Here is a 21,129-nt window from a genome sequence, read left to right as displayed (position 1 = left end):
ATTTAAGCTGCCCACCACTGCAGCTTTAAAATTAGTTAAATCATTCAATGGTCACCCCAAAAAACAAGAAATTGTAAACCGCTTATGGATTGTAAATTGTGGAATATGCTGCATTACTATCAGAGCTGTAAGTGAGCCTACTGAGTTACTGCTGAAAGATTAAGGCCATTTGGGTGTCCGTGTTCCAAGTCCAACCCAACAATCCATGGAAATCTGGTCCCGATGAGAAAGCCCGAGGGCTCTGTAAGAAGTCTAGAATACTCAATGGAAAAAAGTCATACAACCCTGCAGTACTAAATCATACACCATATGGATAGACTGAAATTTTCAGCACCATCTGTGGCGATGTGGCCTCATTATCCAAAAGCAAAATGCAGACATTTACATAGATTGTTAAAATGAAAACTATTTTATTAACACATTCAAAGTTAAACAATTCAATGTTCATAAGCATCAACTACAACTAGGTGTATATATCAAGTTAAAGAAAAGCTTAACACTAGACAAATTCGCAGCAACACTTTTTTCCACTGTCTTTTTCAGAAGACTCCTTTGGGTGAGCCATTCTTCCATTTAATAAAAAACAAAAAATACACAAGCTCACATTTCGAAGTGAAAACAAAAAAGGTTTTCTTCAATGTTTTCCTCTACGGGATCCCCATGCTGCCACCATCAAAGGTCTGCCCTTATGCTCTCAATAAGGAGAGAACCTTGGTTTGTCCGATTTCAGTTTGTTAGTAATACCCGATACGGCTGCAGAGACGGCCCCCTTAGCGCCAGACACAACATTTAGAGCCAGGAGAGGGACGGGTTTCATGCCAAGCAGACTGGAGACACAAGGGGCGGTCGGAAGAGGGTTGGGAATGCTGGAGTCGGAGGAGACCCCCGCTGTCACAAGCGAGGGGGTGGTGGTGGTGGTGGAGGAGGAAGGGGTGGAAGGTTGAGAGAGGTTGATGCTGAGGTGATCAGGGGTCGCGCCGGAGGCAGTCTGAGAGGATTTAGCACTTTCTAAACTGTAACAGAGAGGAGAAAAGGAACAAAACACGGGTGGGTGGAAGGGAAGACTGAGGATAGTACACGAGGATAAAATAAACAGCATCACCCCCAGTCTTGCAAATATACTAGCTTCACTTAAGAACCTCAGCATGCACAATTGTCATTTACAGTGAATCGCATGCGCCCTCCCCAAAGGTGCACCACCCAAATCCCGCCAAATGGCGCCCCTACACTTTCAACTACGCAGCAACACATTCTCATTTAATGACGAAGCAGGCACTTCTCTGCAAAGGTTTAAGCAGCACGTGGAGACTAATTACCAAATACGACAACTTAAGATGTTGCAGTTAGCATCCACTTTCGTGCAACCCAACACAAAACCCCTAGTCCCGGGCAGTACGGTGAAAGTACAGTTTCCTTTTTCACAAAAACCTTCACAAAAACCACCATCATTAATTGTTAATTCCAAGTAGAAAGCTACAAACACTAGGTAATTTTACATGTTGAGAAATAGAAACACTTACCTAAGGGGAGCATAGACGAACCATGACAAGGTTACTAACTGTTCACTGAACCGTCCCAACGATCACTTACAAGTAGTTATGCTGTCAGGCTTCGTGGGTGTATTTAGACATGACTGCTGGATGCTCAACCCCATAATTTATACCCTACATAGGCAGGAGAAATGGGGGTGCACCTCGCCCGACTAAGGCCCATGCAATAACAGCGAAAAACGATAGCCTGACTGGGAAACAACGGCCCTCCACACGTGCCGCCGTACATTTTGTCTACCCAAGAAGTGGTTTGGGGGCGAGTTGGGCTAGAAGCTCAAGTTAGGCACTCGGCTAGATGAGATGAAAGTAAAGCACGACAGATGAGTGCAGCAGATGGAGAATGGGTGTAGCACCGGACACTGCAAGGCAAGATGGCAGACGATAAGCCGAGGTGCTAGACAGTTTAGTTGGAGGGAAAAGAAACAAAGACCGACGACGCTGACGAGGAAAAAAGGCCAGGCGTTGCAAGGATAGAGAAAGACCATACATGAAGTGGACAATGTACGTTCTTTGAGACCCACCATACGGGAATAGACGAATTTCCATGTGGAACCCCCACGGGAGAATGGTTCGATTAGAGTACGTTGGGCACCTTCGCTTTGTTGGGCTGGCATATGGCCACTTCAACTGCCCATCGGAATACTCTATCCTCAAGGTTAGTCTAGCAAGTAATCAGATGCCAGTAGACAGTAATATTAGATGCCAGAAAATAAAACTAAAGTTTGTATAGTCAGCCTGTACCCAAGGCTAATCCCTCTACTACAGGAAAGGGCATGATCACTTCCAGATACATGCAAGACTTAAGTTTCCCAAAGCTAGCATAGAAAGAAGAAACCACAAGGGTGTAGTTGGGCAAAGCAGAAGCAAAATGGAATAGGCGGCTAACTGTTAAGTGTATAGTCTTCAAGCAGAAATGTGACTGCTTTGAGTACAAGCAGAGGGACCCCCCTACTCGAAGGTAATCGAGGGTAGAGAATCAAGCCGTTCGACGACAGTTAAAACCTAGTAATACATATTCAACACTGCCCCAGCAATTCCCTCGAGGTGATATAAGGGCGTCCATGCCCTCTACTTAGCAGTGGACCCACAAAAAAAAAGGCAACGCCTACCAGGCTGCGGCTTGAAAGGACACCCAAAGCCAGTCGTCGAAAACATGGCGGCAAGCATGGCAGCTGGCTTCCAGAAACAATACTGCCCATCACCAGCCTAACTGTATTAGTGTCAGGCAATCAGACATGGGACTGGTGAGAATGCGCGCTTGGATGCTCACCTGTTGGAAGGCCAGTGTTACAGGATCACAACTGTTCCACATACTTCAGCTTTATGAAAGCCAAGGCACTGTGCGCTTCCGGTGCAAATCAATAGGTTACTAAGACACACACATGCATAGGTAATGGCGGGTATACAAGCCACTACTTGTAGGTCAGGTACCATGTAATAGTTCAAGTAGCTTTGTTAACACTGAAGTGAAAACCACCAAGAGTAAAGCCACCAAAATGGGCCAGCAACAGGGCAAGCGTGCAAGCGAAAGCTCTTTGGCAGCCAAAGATGGACTACGTGGCTAGAGACTGCACTAAAGAGTCTTGCCCCGAAAGACTCGAAAGCCAACCTTTGTTCGGCAATGTGATAAGATCGAGGATTTGAGGGGGGCGTAGTTTTATGCAGTTTAGGAAGTGTAAGGATGGATCGGCCAGATAAGAGAACGCAATGTAGGGTGCTCCATCGCCAGTGTGCATTGGAAACGAGAACTTGTGTCAGTTTACTAAAGCACCAAGATTATTCCGGTGGCACACCTGGACTCGACCAGGCGTCCTGTAACACCGTAGGGTTCAAAGTTCAGCAAGTGCTCTAATCCTGAAGTCTCTGAAGGCCTATGGGATATCCGTCAATGCTTTCCTTGCTTCAAAGGAAACAATGGACCTACTCTAGGACGCTCAACTCCATCCTACGCTATGGCATTACCAGACAAGCCATCTACGGAAGATAGTCTAGCAAGTTGTTGTACCGGCTATTCCGTCAGGCTTACTGAAGAGGGTAGTGGAGGAGGGCAACACAAAACCACATTGCTACAATAGCTAGCTCAGAGTAAAGCCCATCATCGTGAAGGTTAATCTAATGGCCATCGGTTTGTAAGCAGAGACATACACGTCTGCCAAACTACACAGTATTAGGCCAGGCTGGATTGGACCCACTTACCTAACATTGATGAGGTACTGTGCCAGGCTAATGCTGGCAGCAGATCCAGTGATGGTGACTTGGCGCTCAGTAGAACCTTCCACAGGGTTAGCGATTTTGATTTGCGCCCCCGACATCTGGCGAATCTCATTGATTTTAGAGCCTTGACGCCCAATGATGCAGCCGATTAACTGAGGGGAGAAATCTCCATTAGCAAACTGATGAAGTCCAGGAGACACTGAACAGTATTTGCCATGCATGCTTTACTCGGCCTTCAATTATCCCGAGGATCCTTACTTTACTGTTAAATCCCATTACACCACTTTACACGAATAAAGGACGTGGATTCATTAGGCGAGGAGTTGCTCAACACGTCTACGTGTCCTTTAGAAACACTTGTCGCACGGTATAAGGTCTCAGCCCTTCTTAACTTTGTTAGAGCTCCAAGTGCTTTATACTTCCACGCATTAGGAAATAAATTATTGCTTTTTGGGTCAAGAAAGTACCCTCCCAGTTTAATTTTACCCCATAGCAAACATCTCGCTAGTGAGAAAAACAAACTCCTGGCCTACTCGCACAGGATAGAACATGGACAACTAGGGCCACATTAAGTGTCGTAGAGTACCCTAGCAGTAAAACGGGGCTTCTTTAGGGTTCCAAATGTAGTACAGGCTAAGTGCTTACGTCATTCGGAATGGTGAGTTCATGAGAAGTGGTTGGAGCAGATGCATCGATGCCACCTAGAAGAGAAAGGATAACAAGTTCAGTCAGCACAAACATTCAATGGAAACCACGGTTCCATTGTAGAACACGTGATAAAAATCCGCAGTTCCAGATATCAGCATGCGGACCAAAGAACAGTACAAAATTCCATACCACTGAATCCGGTGTTGCCCCCACCATGAGACATCGGAAAGTGAGACTGTTGCATCGCCAACTGGTGCAGCTTTGTGAGCTGTAGAGAAAAATATATAGTTTAAAGGACCAGACCATACCGCTTTGCAGCAAACCAGCAACAAGACCGCATGCGCAACTAGAGCGTGAAAAGGAAGCAGTTCTATGGCATTGGCGTGCGTGAAGTGCTGTGGGTAGCAGGCAGAGAACCAAGGACACTCCCTTTCACAGCAACATTGACCTGTAGGCAAGTTACCAAACTACAACATGGCTATACGAGTTACTGGTACCATTTGATGACCAAGGGCAGTGCCGCTCTATGCTTCCTGCCATCGTATGCTTCCCCGTTGAAAATACCTGCCGACTCTAGGCCAATACTTGCCATACTCAACGTAAGCTGCAATCCTAACCGGGAATGGCCAGAAATTATCTTGTTCATGCACGCCATTGAGTGTAGAAACTGGCTGGCTGTTCTACCTGCCCTCTAGAATTATTCAGCATTCGGGGTATGCAAGTCAAATGAAGGAAATGTCTATCTGCAGGGAATAATGTAATATACTACAATTATCCTTTGAATCCAGTATCGTATGAGCTTTAGTAGACAACCAAGCCACTATAATAAATGTTGTATACAAAAGCTCAAGACCGATTTGGAAGCTGATTGAATTCCAGCCTACACGATCTTCATGCCAGGCACCTGCTACCAGGTGAAACCAAAAAAAAAAAAAAAAAATTTTAAAACTAAGGGGCACAAACTACTCAAACAGGCTTTACAATGCTTTGAGAGAAGGGAGTAGATTTTAAGTTAATATTCATACTACATGCATGCAAGACGGTCCTTCTGTAGGCTTACTTTAACTGAAGATTAAGATGGAGTGCGTGCACTGGGCTTCCTGCCTGGCAGGACAAGCCCCTTTAAACACCAAGTTCACGTTCAGTGAAAGCTCTGCCGATTCCAACTAAAATCCTACCCTCAGAAAAAGGAAATAAACTTCAGCTCCAAACTGATCAATTTGCAAGAAAATTCAGAGTGGACAGGCAATACCGCAAACACGCCAGGAGTAGAAGTCACAGCTGTCTGGCATGGACAGTCAGGGGTGACGCAGAACAAAACCTGCATTTCCATTGGTACTGGTGCATAAATCGCTGCCTTGCCATGAACCAGATTCCAACAATCCGCCCAGTCTCCCATAAACCTGTCAACTATTAGCTTGGTTGGTTTCCAACACGACAGTAGAACACAGCATGCTTATTATGCACCTCGGACCATAAGATTGTTATGGGAACGTCCTTGGCAAAAAGGACGCGCTTTTAATAACCAAAGGGGCAGTTTGATGCCACTTTTAAGTCTCAGATAAGAGTGCACTGCAGTCAGCTATCCAATTTATCATTTTATCAAAAATTGGGATCGAAGTTGTTTAATCAAGTGTACAAAAACTTACATCTGGCTGTGGAATGGCATACTGTCCTTGAATGGTATAGGCCTATAAGAAGAGGAAAACAGTCCTATTAGGCACCAAGAAAGAAAACTAACCAGAAGATGGGGGAGGGGGGTGGGGAAGCGGACAGCGAGGCAGGCAAGTCCAGCTAACTGAAAAGTAAGCATGCATCAAATGAAAATGTAGCCCCAGTTGTAAAACAGCAGCATGCACAAGGACATACTTTGTTAAATTGTGTAGGTCTGGGATGCCAGCGCAACCAAAAAAGATAAACAATGATGCATGCCGTCAGCACATTACTTTTAACAAAATGATTCTTGGGCCCACGTCGCTAGCCTCCAACACCATCTACCCATCCCACAAATAACCCCATAACAGAAACGTGACGTTTGACATGAGTTTCAACTAAGGCTTAATGGAGCCCCGTGAACAGGATTCTTAAGTGTTAAGGGAATAAAAAAAATTAAAAAAAACAGCCAACTCAATCTGTATCCAACACCTTTTGTAGGTTTGGTTAGCCTTTATAAAATAGAAACCGAGATTCCGCTCCCAGAAAGCTAGTTAAACAGGTAACAGCCAAGAAAAGTTGGTTTCTAATCTGAAATTTAAGGTGCACACGAAATACATGTAATTTCCAAATGTCTGGACGATTGACTGGTTTATCAGTATTAATGTCACCATCAATTATGGGAATAAAAATACTCAATTAACATGGGAGGTTAAGACATTCTGTGTTCAGGTTTCAAGCAGTTAAACTCACTCACCACACACCCAGACAGGCCAACACCGGCAATGCTCAATAGTGCAAACAAAAAAATGAGGGCCATTAAAAAAAAAAAAAAAAAAATTATATATATATATATATATATATATATATATATATATATATATATATATATATATATATATATATATATATATAGATATAGGTTTCTGGCATTGTGGGCCGGCTAATTGTTTTATGTAGAGAGAAAAAAAACAAAAAAAACTTGTGTTCGTGTCCAGTTACCACAAGGCACACACTTCAAAGACCTGCAAGACAAACCAGCAAGTGCCCAGCTTTGCCAAGCTAATCTTAAAACTGTTGCGTTGCACTCAGCTGTGTGGTGACCAGAGTGAGACTAGAGTTGAGGCGGGGACACTGGTCTAGCATTTGATAATTACTGCAATATTGTACAAAAAAAAAGTGATGGACCTACCCCATGGAGATCCACAGCATCTAGGGAGACACCGCCTGTGTGGGACCTCCGTCCCTCCCACAGGTCAGTCTCACATGCGTGTCCTCCGGCTTGCCGTGACACCTGTTGAACAAAGCGAAAAGGGATAGTTATCTTTCAGGTAACAGCAAGTTCAATTTATATCCTCATTCATTAGGCTGGGTAGCCAGGCGTCTAGTTCAAGGATCCAAACAACAACTTTCTGAACTCATCTGTTCCTGAACCTCTTATCTAGGGCGATTTGGAGGAGATACTGGGAGGGAGCTTATTGCCACGTACACCTTCAGTTACAGCGAGGTCTGCTTATTGCATATTACGCTCTGAAGAGAGTTTGACAGGCTCTATGGTCTTTCTTGGAGGAAGCATATACCATACACCGACAAGATTGCTTGGCTTCTGCTCTCAATGAAAGCAAGCCTTCAATTCACAACAGGTGTCACAAATTAAAGAACAAGCAAGACAGCAAAGGATTTGCAGCAGGCTTGACGTGGCCACAAGCCTGGAGATGCATAACAGTCAAATCTCAGCTTCTTATGCATCAGCCTAGTTACAACAGTCCTTGCTTCGGTAAAAGCAGGCCCACGGCCTTAAGGGCAGTTTTAATGTGGCAGTCAGACTAGGTAAAATGTACCTTTAGAGTCATAGAAGACCAATGTGGAAACCCAGTCTGACGCGCCCTGGAACCGTTTAGGACTAACAAAATTCCTGCACTTGCAGCCAATTTATAAGATGAAACCTGCAGTCAGTATTTACCTGTGCAGCTACAACTCACATTGGTATAAATAGACCACCCAACATTCCCCAGTCCTGAAGAGCAGTTACATTCTTAAACAAAAATTATAGCTACGTCTTTCTGTGCATCCCTAAGCAGTGGCTGCGTTTATTCCTCTGCAAAGGCAGAAGTTAGGTAATCAAAAAAGATATCGGAGGGAAGACCATATAAATCACAACAAATCAAGTGAAGACACTCAAGATAAGTTGGTATTTGGCTAGCCACAACCAGTATCTCTATAACCTCCGTTAAGGGACTTTCTGTGCTTACTAGCATTAAGTCTATCCTCCATATAAAGACAACCGTTGAAAGGAAACCGATCTACTCATTACCCTACGAAGGTAAGTGTGATTTCTGTTATGGAGTAAGAGATGCAGTAGTCACTAATTGGCTCCACCGCATTCTAGCTACCTCTATTTCCTTCATCACGACCATCTGGAATACATACATATTTGGATCCAAGAGCTAAACCCTTTGATTTACAGGGGAAGTCAAATGAGGATATGAACAAAACAGGCCATCAGAAAGACAACTAAATGTGTGCTTTGTTGTCCATGTGACATCTAGGGCATGCACCGAGTGGGTGGATCGAAGGGGGAAATTGGGCAATCTTACACCACATGTCAGAATGTTGACATACTTGTTACCATTTTAATTGATACGTATTAAGTTACGTATGAGGGCACATCTCCGAACCCACATACAAGTGGGTGGTGTACTATTTCACCTCGACCTGGTAAGATTGGCAGGAACAGATGGACAGGTTGTAGTTCGAGCACAAACAAAGTACATAGCAATGGCCAATCGCACTCAAACAAAGCTAAAAGAAACTTGGTTAAAACAGGTAAAATTATCCAGCATGCAGATTAGACACTTGCCACTGAGCGTTAAGAAGCAGACACAAATGTACTCTTGATCATTCCACAAGCAGACAAGATCCCAAAGTAGTGAGCGGTGCTACCAGCTGCGGCATGCAATGCGTCACAAGGAGGGATGAAATCCTTACCTGTCCACCGGCAAAGATCACCGGTGAGCTGGATGGCTTGGGTCGATATGGGATGGTGACACCCTTCGGAGGAGACTGAAAACATTGACGGAGAAGGTCAAGAAAGCAAAAAGGTCTTTGGTAAATCAAGTTTTAATGCAATGACCAACAACTAATGCAAGACAACGCACAGCACAAGCTTCAGACTGCCCCCCTAGCCTGGATACACAAGAAAAAAAAAAAAAGCTTACCTGTGGTGACAATCTTTAGATGCTCTACCTCTAGATTTAAAATCACCAGGCACCAGACTAGATCTGGAAACTTCAAAGCTCTCACATTACTAGTAGGGGCACTGGCTTCATATAGACGCCACGAGTCAGGTGAACGTCAGAAGCTGTGGCAACCACCCTTGTTCCATAAATACGTTTTTCCAAGCCTTAAGACAGTGATGGACAGACAGTAGATTAGTCGAGTACCAAAAACCCTCAAATCAGGATCTTAACTTTTCCCATGACATCAAACAGGGACATGCAGGTCAGTGATGAATCTCTGCGACAAGAGTATCCACCAGAAAGACAAGACAAGTTAGGACAAGTAACTGATGGATACTTCTATGCACTATAGAACCCAGGCACAAATGCTTTGCCAAAGTGTGCAGGACACCCACATCTCTCGCGTCTTGATCTCTGCAATGGAGCGCCCTTGGCAAGGGCAGAAGTTATGGGCTTGGTCCTAGTGGACTTGCCCTCAGCTCCTGCCACCCCCTTTAATATTGGGCAGAGACCTTGAATAGACAGGAAGCAGCCTTGATAGCCAGCCGAATGATCCACAGTTCCAACAGGTTGATGTGAAGCACCCGATCTCAGACCAGAGGCCTTGGATCTCCAGATCCACCATATGGGCGCCCAACGTAGAGTCACCCATCACTACTTGAGGTACAGTCTGAGCGGGTGTGAAAGCCATCCTGCATTCCACACTCGTTGCCCCATCAAACCAATTATATTGCCGCAGCGGAGACCTCACAATGGAGCAGACAGGATTCCCGGTATTGCAGACTGACTGCGCGGGTTCCCATGCAGGGCCCTCGTGTCAGTATTTGACCAGGAAAGCAGGAACTCAGCAGACCTAGGAATCTGGACTCTCAGAACTGAAACTCGCACCTTGCTGAAAAGATGGGACCATATTCTGAATGGTGGTGATACTTTGCAGAGTACAAATGACACAGGGAGGGGAGTGTCCAATAAAGACAATATGAACTGGAATCATTGGCATGATTGCATGTGATATTTGGGCATGCAGGTTTAGAAGTCTGGGTCAAACGGGGACGAGGTTGACTGCAGATTACCTCGGGTAAATCAGCTTTGATCAGCCAGTCATCCAGAAATGCGAATGGTGGGATGCCTAAACTGAGATGGGCTTGAGGCTTTGAAGTCAAACCAAAGGGTAGTACACAAATTTTGCTTGGAACCAACCACAAATCGCAACACTTCCGGGGTGACCGCAGGATAGGAATGAGGACGTATGAAGCTAGAAGGCAGGGAAGGCTGTTACTCCGGTATATAATTTGGAGGACCCCATTTCCAGGCAGAAAAAAACGCTGCCTTCCCATAGGGTTGGAGGTGGGCACTCTTGGTCTGTCTTCGTGGTGGTGCAGGAGATTAGGTTGCAATGTGGATACACAGCTACTTGCTCTGGTTCGCTCTAAACTGTTATACCAACAAATTAGGCAGTTGCTGGTTTTATGGGAGATACTGTGGTCACGGACTAAAGGAAATCACAAAACCTCAAAAATGCCAAAACTAGTGAGTTTAGGGAGGGGGTAGTTGTAGACCAAGGGAGCAAGCCTTACTTACCGGTTCTCAAAATACTCTGATGCAGTAGAACTCATCGCCAAATAGGCATGTACTATTGAATGGCAGATTCAATTTAACCAGATGTCTGGATCCAGGAATGTCTTCAAACGAAGGTCCACAAGAAAGGAAGGTGCACTCGATTGAAGTAAGTCAGGAGACATACATTATCCAAAAGTCTTCAACGTAGTTTGATTTAAAACAGGCACACAGCCAACACGTTGTGTACCCTAGTGCCACGGGAACTTCATCAGGCCTTACTCAAAGTACAACAGGACACATATGACCTAAGTAATTCCAATTCTCAGTGTGCAACATAAACGTGTAACATCTCGTGTGTACAGTCCAATCAAATCTCAAGTATAGTCCACTCCTTCAAATTTCAATATCAGATGTATAGTATCACAAGATTAAAATGCCATAACTCCCCAGGGTTCTTAAAGTCAATCAATAAATAGGCAAATATAAGAAGCCCCAGGACACACACTGTGGTCCTCTAATACAGAAACTGTAAAGAATCACCAGCAGAGTATTCCTTTAGAAAGAATCAAAGGCGCGCCTAAGGCAAGCCTGTCTGCGCCTGACCGGGCACGGTCCAGGCGCGAACCCCTGGCCCCTGCAGCAGCCACGAAGACCGCCTCCACTACGACACCAAAACCCTAGTCGCTCTCAACCCAGGAAGGACCCACACCTGCAGCAAGGCCACCCCGAAGCGCACCCACGGCCCTTTTACCTGCTGGAACTGCAACTTGTCCTGCCACGAAAGTGCCAAGACACCCACCAGCTCAGATCAACACCCGCTCCGCACACACGCCGTCGAACTCTGGGACCTACTCTACACCACATCACCGGACGTCACCTTCCTGACCAAGACCTGGATGAACGAAGCCTCCTCACCAGACATCGCCATAGCCATCCCAGACGGGTACAAGATCACCCGCAGAGACCGCTCCAACAGGGCCGCAGGAGGAATCTCCATCGTCCACAAAAACACCATCAAGATCAACAAACACCAACGACACCCTCAGCACCGCCGAAAACATGCACTTCCAGATCCACACGGACCCTAAGACCACCCAGAGAGGACCCTCGTCTACAAACCGCCAGGACCCTGGCCTCAATTCTGCGACTCCATCCCAGATCTCATCAGCACGCACGCGCTGACCTCCACCAACTACATCCTCCTCGAAGACCTGAACTATCATCTGGAGAACAACAATGACAACTCATCCACCCTGATTGACAATCTCGCCAACCTCGGACTGAAACAGCTAGTCACGACACCGACCTACATCACCGGCCACACGCTTGATGCCATCTTCTCCTCAAGCCCCCATGTCAGCTTCAGCCACGCCTCCGAACTCACCTACACAGACTACCACTGCAGCCACTTCTCCCGAAAACCACACACCACAGACACCCCCCGCAAAATCACAACTACAGACAAGCCTCGCACTCAACCCTCCGACAAACCCCACCAACCCAGATGAAAGTGCACTCGCCCTCGAACGCTGGATGAACTGCACCAACAGTCGTTCCGCTGAAAAACACCAACAGAGACACCAGCAGAAGAGTCAGCTGGTTCACCCCGGAACTCCGACTCCAAACTCACCTGCCGGAAACATGGCACAGCAACAAGACGCGAGACAGCAGCACTGCCCACAAAGACGCCATCTGCAACCACCACCACCTCATCAGGACCACCAAAGGAACCTCCTTCACAGACCGCCTTAACGTGAACGGCAAGGAGCTCTTCACCATCGTGAAGGAACTCTCCAACCCCAGCTCCAACGCCATCCTACCATCGCATGCCCTGTGCGACCCCCTCGCCACCTTCTTCCACCGGAAAATCACCGACATCCATGACAGCTTCAGACCCCGGAAGACCCCTGCCGACCACACCGCACCAAACCCACCGCCCACGACACCCTGGGCCAACGTGAGCATCGAGGACACAATCAAGACAATGGGAACAATCCACTCCGGTTCCCCGTCCGACCCTCTCCCGCACCACATCTTCAACAAAGCCAGCAAGTCCATCGCACTGCACCCGACCTGCACAAAGTCATCAACCTCTCCTTCGAGACCGCCACCTTCCCTGAGAACTGGAAGCACGCAGAGATCAACGCCCTACTGAAGAAACCCCAAGGCGGACCAGAGCGACCTCAAGAACGTCTGTCCCATCTCCTTGCTTCCGTTCCCAACAAATGTCAAACACCCAGCACCTCGAAGACAACAACATCCTAGACCCGTCCCAATCAGGATTACGCAGCAACCACAGCACCGAGACCGCCCTCATCGCCGCCACAGAAGACATCAGGATCCTGCTAGACAACAGCGAGACGGCGACCCTCATCCTCCTGGACCTCTCCGTCACCATCTGCGACCACACACTACGCATGCGCCTCCACGACGCAGGGATCCAAAACAAAGCCCTGGACTGGACCACCTCCTTCCTCTCCGGCAGAACTCAGATTCCGCCTCCCCCCGTTCCGATCTGAGGCCTCAGATACTCTGTGGCGTCCCTCAAGCATCCTCCCTCAGCCCGACGCTGTTCCAACGTCTACATGACACCACTAGCACGCATCGCCCGACAACACGACCTCAACATAATCTCCTACGCCGAAGACCAAGCTGATCCTCTCCGTCACCAAGGACACCATCACCGCCAAATCTAACCTCCACCAGGGAATGAAGGCCATCGCTGACTGGATGGAGGACAGCCACCTCAAACTGAATACAGACAAGACGGAAATCCTCATCCTTGGGTCCAACCCCTCTGCATGGGACGACTCTTGGTGGCCCACATCACTGGGGTTCCCCCCCCCTCCGACCACGCACGCAACCTGGGAGTCATCCTCGACTCGAAACTTTCCATGACCTAACAAGTCAATGCAGTCTCCTCCACCTGTTTCAACACCCTCCGCATGCTCTGCAAGATCTACAGATGGATCCCAACAAACACAAGGAAAACAGTCACCCAGGACCTAGTCAGCAGCAGACTAGACTACGGAAACGCCCTCTACGCCGGAGCCTCGTCCAAGCTCATCAGCAGACTACAGAGAAACCAGAATGCCTCTGCACGCCTGATCCTCGACGTCCCGCAACCACATCACCCCCCCCCCCCCACCCGAGGAACCTGCACCGGCTCCCTGTTGACAAACTAATCTCCTTCAAGCTTCTGATCCACGCACACAAGGTACTCCACAAAACCGGCCCAGCCTCTCTCAACAGTCGACTCTCCTTCTACGTACCAAACAGGAAACTCCGCTCACCACGCCCTGGCCACGGTCCCACACATCCGGAGAACTATTGCCGGAGGCAGATCCAGGTCTTGGCGGCGCGATGGGAGAAGGAACGCCCTCCCCCTCTACCTGCGACAAACCGAAGACCTGCTGACCTTCAGGAGATAACCCAAGACCTGGCTCTTCGACCAGCAACACCCCCGCCCACCAGCGCCGTGAAACCCTCCCGTGTATGTAGTGCGCTTTACAAGTTATGCGATTGATTCAATGTCATAAGGGAATCCGAAATGTGGAGCCCCAAAACACACACAAATCCTTAATTTCGAAAGGTCAGCTCTTTATAATACAAGGGTCCTAAACGGAATGCTAACCAGAGAACCCCACCGTGCCCGGTTTTAAAATGTGGTCCAGGACGGCATGGTAACCGGCAACAAAGTACAAGGAGTGGACTATACGTAGCGCTGCATCAACTGCGTTGGGGGGGGGGGGGGGGGGGGGAGAAAAAAAAAAAAGGGAACAAAGCGTTATGGGAGTCACTATGTGGCTTCGATAACATCACCTGACGCTACTTTTAGCTCAGAGACATGGCCAGCGCAAGTTACCAGCTACGAGAGCTTTGAAGTTTCTAGATCAAGTTGGACGTCTGGGATTTTCATGCAGAAGAATCTGCTGGTAGAGGTATGCATCAGAAAGAAAAACAGTATCACTAAACCCACTCCCCTTCCAATGAAGTATGTTGTGCTTGTTCAAACTGCTGTTATGACTAACTGTCTTAACTGACTTACTGAGAGAATTGCAGACGCATGAAGTTTGTCCACAGAGTACATTCCTGAACGATTGCATTCACGTGAAACCCAGATCATTTACTCCAAATCCTTAAGAAATCTAGCTCAATTATTCGCTAGATGCACTTTAAGGATGTTACGGCCAACACTACTGTCTAGAAATTGGACCAGTATATTGTTAACTCAACTGGTTTTATCTAAAACGTTGGTCACAGCTATTGTTAAGACTAAAACTGCCCTCCTTTCCGCTTGACAGACGGTGTGAATATACACAGACTGACTTATGGCTGTAGTTGCACACCAACAAGGTCACATTTTGGAGGGAGGGGGGAAATACAGCCAGGATGGTCTAATGAAGTCTTCCACCAATGGAGGGCAAGTATACATCTTCAGACATTAATTGCAGCCATTGCGAGTATAAGCCGTATCAAAATTAATCTTTGCATGGCGTTTGAAGCTCTTTAATCACAAGGAAAACGGCAAGGCAAAATTCAACCAAGTTATATACCTGGAAACACTTACTCCTGGTCAAGGTGTAACTAGACTACATAAAACATGCCAAAAAAAAAAAAAAAAACAGGAGCCAATACATGCACGACAAGAATGTCCATCCATGTTACAGTACAGTTAAGCAGGATGCCTAGGACTTTAACTCGAGCAAGAAGCGAGTAAGATGAAACTTCGACTGTCGAATCGTAGACTCATGCCACCTACTGAAAAAAATTACAATCCAAAACACTAACCTACACAGAGCAGCCAATGAACGAAGCCTTGTCGAATACGCAGACCATTGCTTCAAAAGGTATACTGCATTTTGAAATTAGTCCCTCAAGTACACATAGGGAGCACTCATTGGGAGGTGGAATAAGCCAAAAGCCAAAGAAAACAAGACGACAACTACTAATCGAAAGCGCACTGTAAATTTTAGTAAGAAATAATTTCTGTAATTACGGCATGATAACAGACTTAAAAACTAAGTAGTATACCTGGACGAATGTTACAATTTTTAACTATAGGTCATCGAACCAACAAGCGATAACCCCTTTTGGATATATATGTGCTCTGCAAAAGATTCATGACAGCAACACTATAGAGAACTAAATGAACAGCTATTGAAGACTTACCTCCAGCATAACCACACAGATCTGTTTGACGCACTCTATGATTGAAGAAGGAATGCCAGCAATTGTGATGGCTCTTTCTGTCGAGTTGGGCAGCATGTCCCCCGCTACTTGCACCTGTGCTCCAGTGGTCTTCAAAGGAGAAAAAAAAGAAAAGGCTTAATCCCGGGATGCAAAGCCCAAGATCGTTTTGTAAGGGGAGAATGAAGTTGAGTAAGGTGACTGACCTCCGAAGTTCAAACTGTCCCCCACGACAGAACTAATCAAAGGCAATTGGCGAACAAGTGAAACCCAACCAAGCACGTTAAGTTTGTTGAACCCATAGAATGGAACTAAACAATGAGGGAAGGTGTTCAATAGGTCAAAGTGCCAAAGAGGCATGTATACTTAAAGCATTGAAGCTCATTGTTAAGTCATGTTTCGCTAGCCAATCTAGTATGTCTTAACACCCTAGACTGCTCTAGCTGGGGCCTACAACATGGCGTAACTGCAGATATGCCATCTACCCACCCATGGACTGCACCCAATGGTTAAAAACTAAAAATGTACCTCTCTGATCTCTTTAATCTTGCAACCTCCTTTCCCAATGAGAGAACCACACTGGCTGGCAGGGACCACGAGCCTCAGAGTGACAGGGGGTTTGCTGGAAGCAGTGCTGTTGGTCATCGCGCTACTGATGTCCTTAGAGCAGGAAAAATAAAAAAAATAAAAAAAAAAAAAAAAAATTTAAAAAAATTAGACAACCATGTTACAAAAGAAAATCTGAACAAGCAACTTCATCTTTGGCAAGAATTTCCGCTTGGTTGCCAGTCTAGCTTTGAGAAAGTACCGCAGCCACGATACCAAAAAGTTGTGTGATGTAGTTGAAATTTCATAGTACGCATTCACTTTTACATGGTGAAGGAAGATCGGGCTTAGCACATAACAAGAATCGGCAATTTGAACGGGCCTTCTGTGCAATGCAATACAAACGGGGGGGGGGGGGGGGGGGGAGTTGTAGCTGCTTTCATGCAGAGGCTACTTTGTTGCAACTACGTTTTTCCATAGGTCTGTGGTATGACCATTAGCCAGACCGAAAAAAAAAATAACACCCGAGACTCAACGGTGGAGTTAAACTCTCCACGACATATTAAGTTGATCAGGTTTATTATGGACATTCAAGTCAGATAGTCTAGGGGAGATTTCACACACAACCAGGAAAATTCTTGGCACTTGCCAGGTAGGGGGGGGGGGGGTGAACACTTTTCAATACCAAGTTTTTACTCGCCAACGCCCCCTGTAGACATTTGCACTACCCAACAGATAAGACACACCTCTTCTAGTTTGTCAATGATCATAGAAAATGCTTTGAAGATGGCATTAGTAGGTCCAGCGAGAGTGATGATCCTTTCTGGGCAGTTTCCTTCCGAGATGTTTATACGAGCTCCGCTCTAAGAACATGATAAATAAGAGCCAAGTTGATGTCATTGTATATACCGGCAACAACTGCCATTTAAAAATCGTAACCCAAATAAAGTCAGTTGCATTGGTGCTTCAGCATGCCCACCCGCACATTTGCACCTGTGCCACCTCGGAGCAGTTGAGATGCAGAGTTCCATAAAACTTGCACAGCGAATATATACTCACAGTTTCACACACAAACGCCAGAGATGCATACATGCACCATATGTGCGCATTCTCAAATCTGAAGGTTTGCAGGCAGACATAGCTGCGTACAATGTCTTCTTACATGCGCGCAGCCACATTTAGCAAAATCAGACGCCTACTCCATTGGCGTGCGTTATAACCCAGTGGTTTACAAACTAGCACTTTCAATTTCTTCACTCGAAAGGAATAAAAATAAAAAAAAATCTTACCTCCTCTCGCATCTTCTTCACCGACTCCCCTTTCTGCACAAGACAAAAAAAATAGTATGATGTTGCATTAAACAGAAAAAAACAAACAAGGACATAAAGGTAAACTTAAGCGATTTTACCTTTCCAATGATGCTTCCAACTTCCTATAAAATCAGAAAGTTTACAATTAGTCTGCAGAATATACAAATATACATTCGTGCTAACTAGATTGCTAAAGCACCCCAGAATCCTTTGCTCTTTGGGCCTACTAAGAGCTGAGAAAAAAAAGAAAAAAAAACATACTGCAGCTGCTTCCTCGTGCTAGTGCACGCGGAAAATATTTCGAACACAATGAAAGGGTCCTGAACTGCTGTCACCTTCATTCAACATATCTTTTAAGTTAAGACATTTAATGCACAGCTTTTCGAATATAGGATTCATTCTTTCACTCAGGAAGTGACAAGGATCACAGTAATCAAAACAAAGTAGCTTAGGACGTGCACGGAACGACTAAACGCTAATGAAAGATATAGCCACATGAAAAATACTATCTCAACTGTTTAGCTAAACGTTATTGGATATTTTCTTTTGCAAGACGCGAACGCCGAACATGTATGATGGAGTAGAATGCAAATAACCGTGAGCTGTCACTATGCATTTAAACCACAGTACTGGTCGTTCCCTTCATCCTCTCACCTGCATCCATCACCATGAGCCACAGTTTAAGGGAAAGGAGTGCATACAGAGCATTGTGGTCATTATGGAACTGATGCATCAGCTATTGTCAATGCGATTGGAAAAAGCACTTGTGTAGCACGCGCGATTTAAAATGAATGTATCGTTCACAGCAGCCACATTTCACAAAGAAAAGACCAGTCATACCTTGCCATGCATGAGCAGTCGTATGGTGAGAGTGACATTCAAACCGCCTTCAATCATGCTGGTATCCATGGTGTGCTAGGTTCTGTAGAGTCAGGCTTTTCCGTCAGTGAGATCTTTGGTCACGGGATGGAGCAAGACTAAAACAAAAGATGACATCTTTGCTGCAAAACTGTCAGTTCAGTGTTAAATACCATTAATTACTTATATGGTGCACATAAAATCGTCACGCGAGAGGTCTCCACTTGAGACTGCCACTGAGATGAAGGAGACTTACACAGCAGTCTATATACTCTTCCAAATAAACATCTTTACATTCTTGGGAGAGGTGTTGCGTTGAAAGGAAACTTCATTCCAAACAATTTGCACCCTTGTTTACAGTAATCTAAGTATGCGTCAAGCAGGCTGTGTGCTCAACATTATGCAGGCTATTCTGGACCCGATAAAGGGATCATTTATATTTCATGAGGACAGCTTCTCATGCGAGCAAGGACCTTTAAGATAAACAATGCTACAAAGTCTACATTTTAAATCAAAACACATGGCTATTAATTGAGCGGTCTACAACTCACTATACATGAGTTCACTAGATCCATGCGTCTATATCAAATATGCAATCACAAGTCTACCTGGAAATAACTAAAACTTCGAATTTTTATCAAGTTATGCCTCACTACCAATCGTGGGGTCTGTTTTTCAAACACCCCACAAAAGCGATAGGTGCGGTGTCAGTTTGCAGACGAGAAAAAAAAATATAACGCTTCGTTGTTTCCTAGACTGTCACACTCATTATGGTTGTACCCCTTTTATCATAAGGGTATTCTCGATCCACTCTTAATGACACCTACATCTCACTGCGGTGAGTGAGGTGCAGCAAAATCTAAGGATTTAAAATAAAAATGGATTAAACTACATCATGCCCCCACAGACTAGATTTGTTTTTATTAATAGATAAAAGGGACACACTTCCATAAAGAATAAAAGACGCAACTGCGTGTCGCATTCGGCCTAAGAAATATGCCATCTGGAGGTTACGATGTCCTCTGAATGTTATTGTTAGTTATACCCTCCGCACCAAAGACATGTAGTCAGCCACGAAAAACGTGACGCCTCCAAAATTACCAAAAAGATAAACCTTTGTTAATTGACTTGCTAAGATAAAAACAACCAGTTAAATACGGGCCATTGTAAGCACCGAAAAACCATTGTAACGGGACTGGCGTTGCTTCCTGCGCATCACACGAGTGGGGCCTAGGCCCGAGAGTGATCAGCGGACTGACGTGCACGCGCGGCTAAGGACAGGCTCGAGCAGAGCGGGAACGGAGCTACGTGAGGCCGGGGCTTATCGGGCCTTACCTTAAAGAGCGGGGAGGAGGAGGAAGGGGGCCGCCGCTAGGAGAAGGGTATTGTAGGAGTGGGGCGGGACAGAAAAGACCGGGGACGGGAACGAGGGTTCGGGGGCGGGAAAGGAGACCGAGGGAGGCCGGAGCCGTTGGGCCTCGGGGGAAGGGGGCGGCAGGGGGGGGGAGAGAGAGAGGCGAGGAACCGGGGGAGGGAAGGGAGAGAGAACCGGGCGGGCGAGGGAGGAATGGCGACGGCGGGAGGGGCTCAAGGGGCACTGCGACTTCTGCTGCTGCCTCTGCTGGTCTGGGAGGGGGAAGGGCGGCGCGGGTGGCTATCTACCCGCCCTCGCCGGAAGTTGAGCTAAGCGAGCAGGCGGACGAAAGCTAGAACGCACCGCCGAGGGATCATAGAGTGTAGGGCACTCTGGCGGGAAAGCCCATCACCTCAAAGGGTTGACGCACAATACAATGACAATACATCGTGTGTTGTAACCTTAGCGTGCAAGCAGCTCTTGATTTGAAAGGCGAGCCCAATTAAGAGCGTACAATATACTTTTTTGGGGGGAGATGCTGCCGTTTCTCATAACTGTATACTTGTCACATTTTCAGTTTGCTTTTTGTTTGACATTTCATGGGTTTGATGGTCTGGCTCGACAGCCCAGCTGTCGCCAATTATGTGGGCATCACCAGGAAAGGGCTTTTGGCCCCGCCCACATGTTGGAAGTCATAAATCAATCAATAAGCTTTATTATCGGTTAAAAACCATAAAAGCAGAACAAACAAAAGAATACAAAGTTTCCTAAGCACACCAGACATAAATTCATAAATAGATAAAACACACGTAATATAATTAAAATGATTAAAAGAACCAAATCGCCGGATGGGCTACAAACATGGGCTACACGGAAAGATCAATCCAGAAAGTATAGGCCTATGGGGTCACAGATACAAGAGGTAAGTGCAGATTAATTTTAGCACGTCGAGCGTTCCACATAGCCCATAGGAATCTCGAGATCGCAAAGACAATTAGGGGGGTAGT

General features: G+C 46.2%; 1 protein-coding gene across 4 annotated transcripts; it reads right to left on the bottom strand.

Annotated features, from left to right (window-relative positions):
- Window positions 1-386: 386 nt before the first annotated feature.
- PCBP2 (poly(rC) binding protein 2) lies at window positions 387-20,397 on the bottom strand. Of its 4 annotated transcripts, XM_085654684.1 has the most exons (14): window positions 20,104-20,397; window positions 18,751-18,887; window positions 18,009-18,032; window positions 17,890-17,922; window positions 17,347-17,463; window positions 16,583-16,714; window positions 16,037-16,165; window positions 9,054-9,128; window positions 7,258-7,359; window positions 6,062-6,103; window positions 4,602-4,680; window positions 4,410-4,465; window positions 3,747-3,916; window positions 387-1,013 (listed from the first exon to the last, which is right to left on the bottom strand). In XM_085654684.1, the coding sequence occupies exons 2-14, from the start codon at window positions 18,817-18,819 to the stop codon at window positions 695-697; spliced, it is 1,347 nt and encodes a 448-aa protein (XP_085510810.1). In that variant the 5' UTR covers window positions 18,820-18,887; window positions 20,104-20,397; the 3' UTR covers window positions 387-694. The 4 variants fall into 4 exon arrangements, with proteins under 4 accessions (XP_085510810.1, XP_085510811.1, XP_085510812.1 ...); XM_085654685.1 differs by lacking the exon at window positions 6,062-6,103; XM_085654686.1 differs by lacking the exon at window positions 7,258-7,359.
- Between the last annotated feature and the right edge of the window lie 732 nt (window positions 20,398-21,129).

Source organism: Triturus cristatus, chromosome 4_1, assembly GCF_964204655.1.
Source record: "Triturus cristatus chromosome 4_1, aTriCri1.1, whole genome shotgun sequence".
Lineage (NCBI taxonomy): Eukaryota > Metazoa > Chordata > Amphibia > Caudata > Salamandridae > Triturus > Triturus cristatus.
The sequence above is the reverse complement of the archived record's forward strand: the minus strand, read 5'-3'. Positions and strand labels throughout refer to the sequence as shown.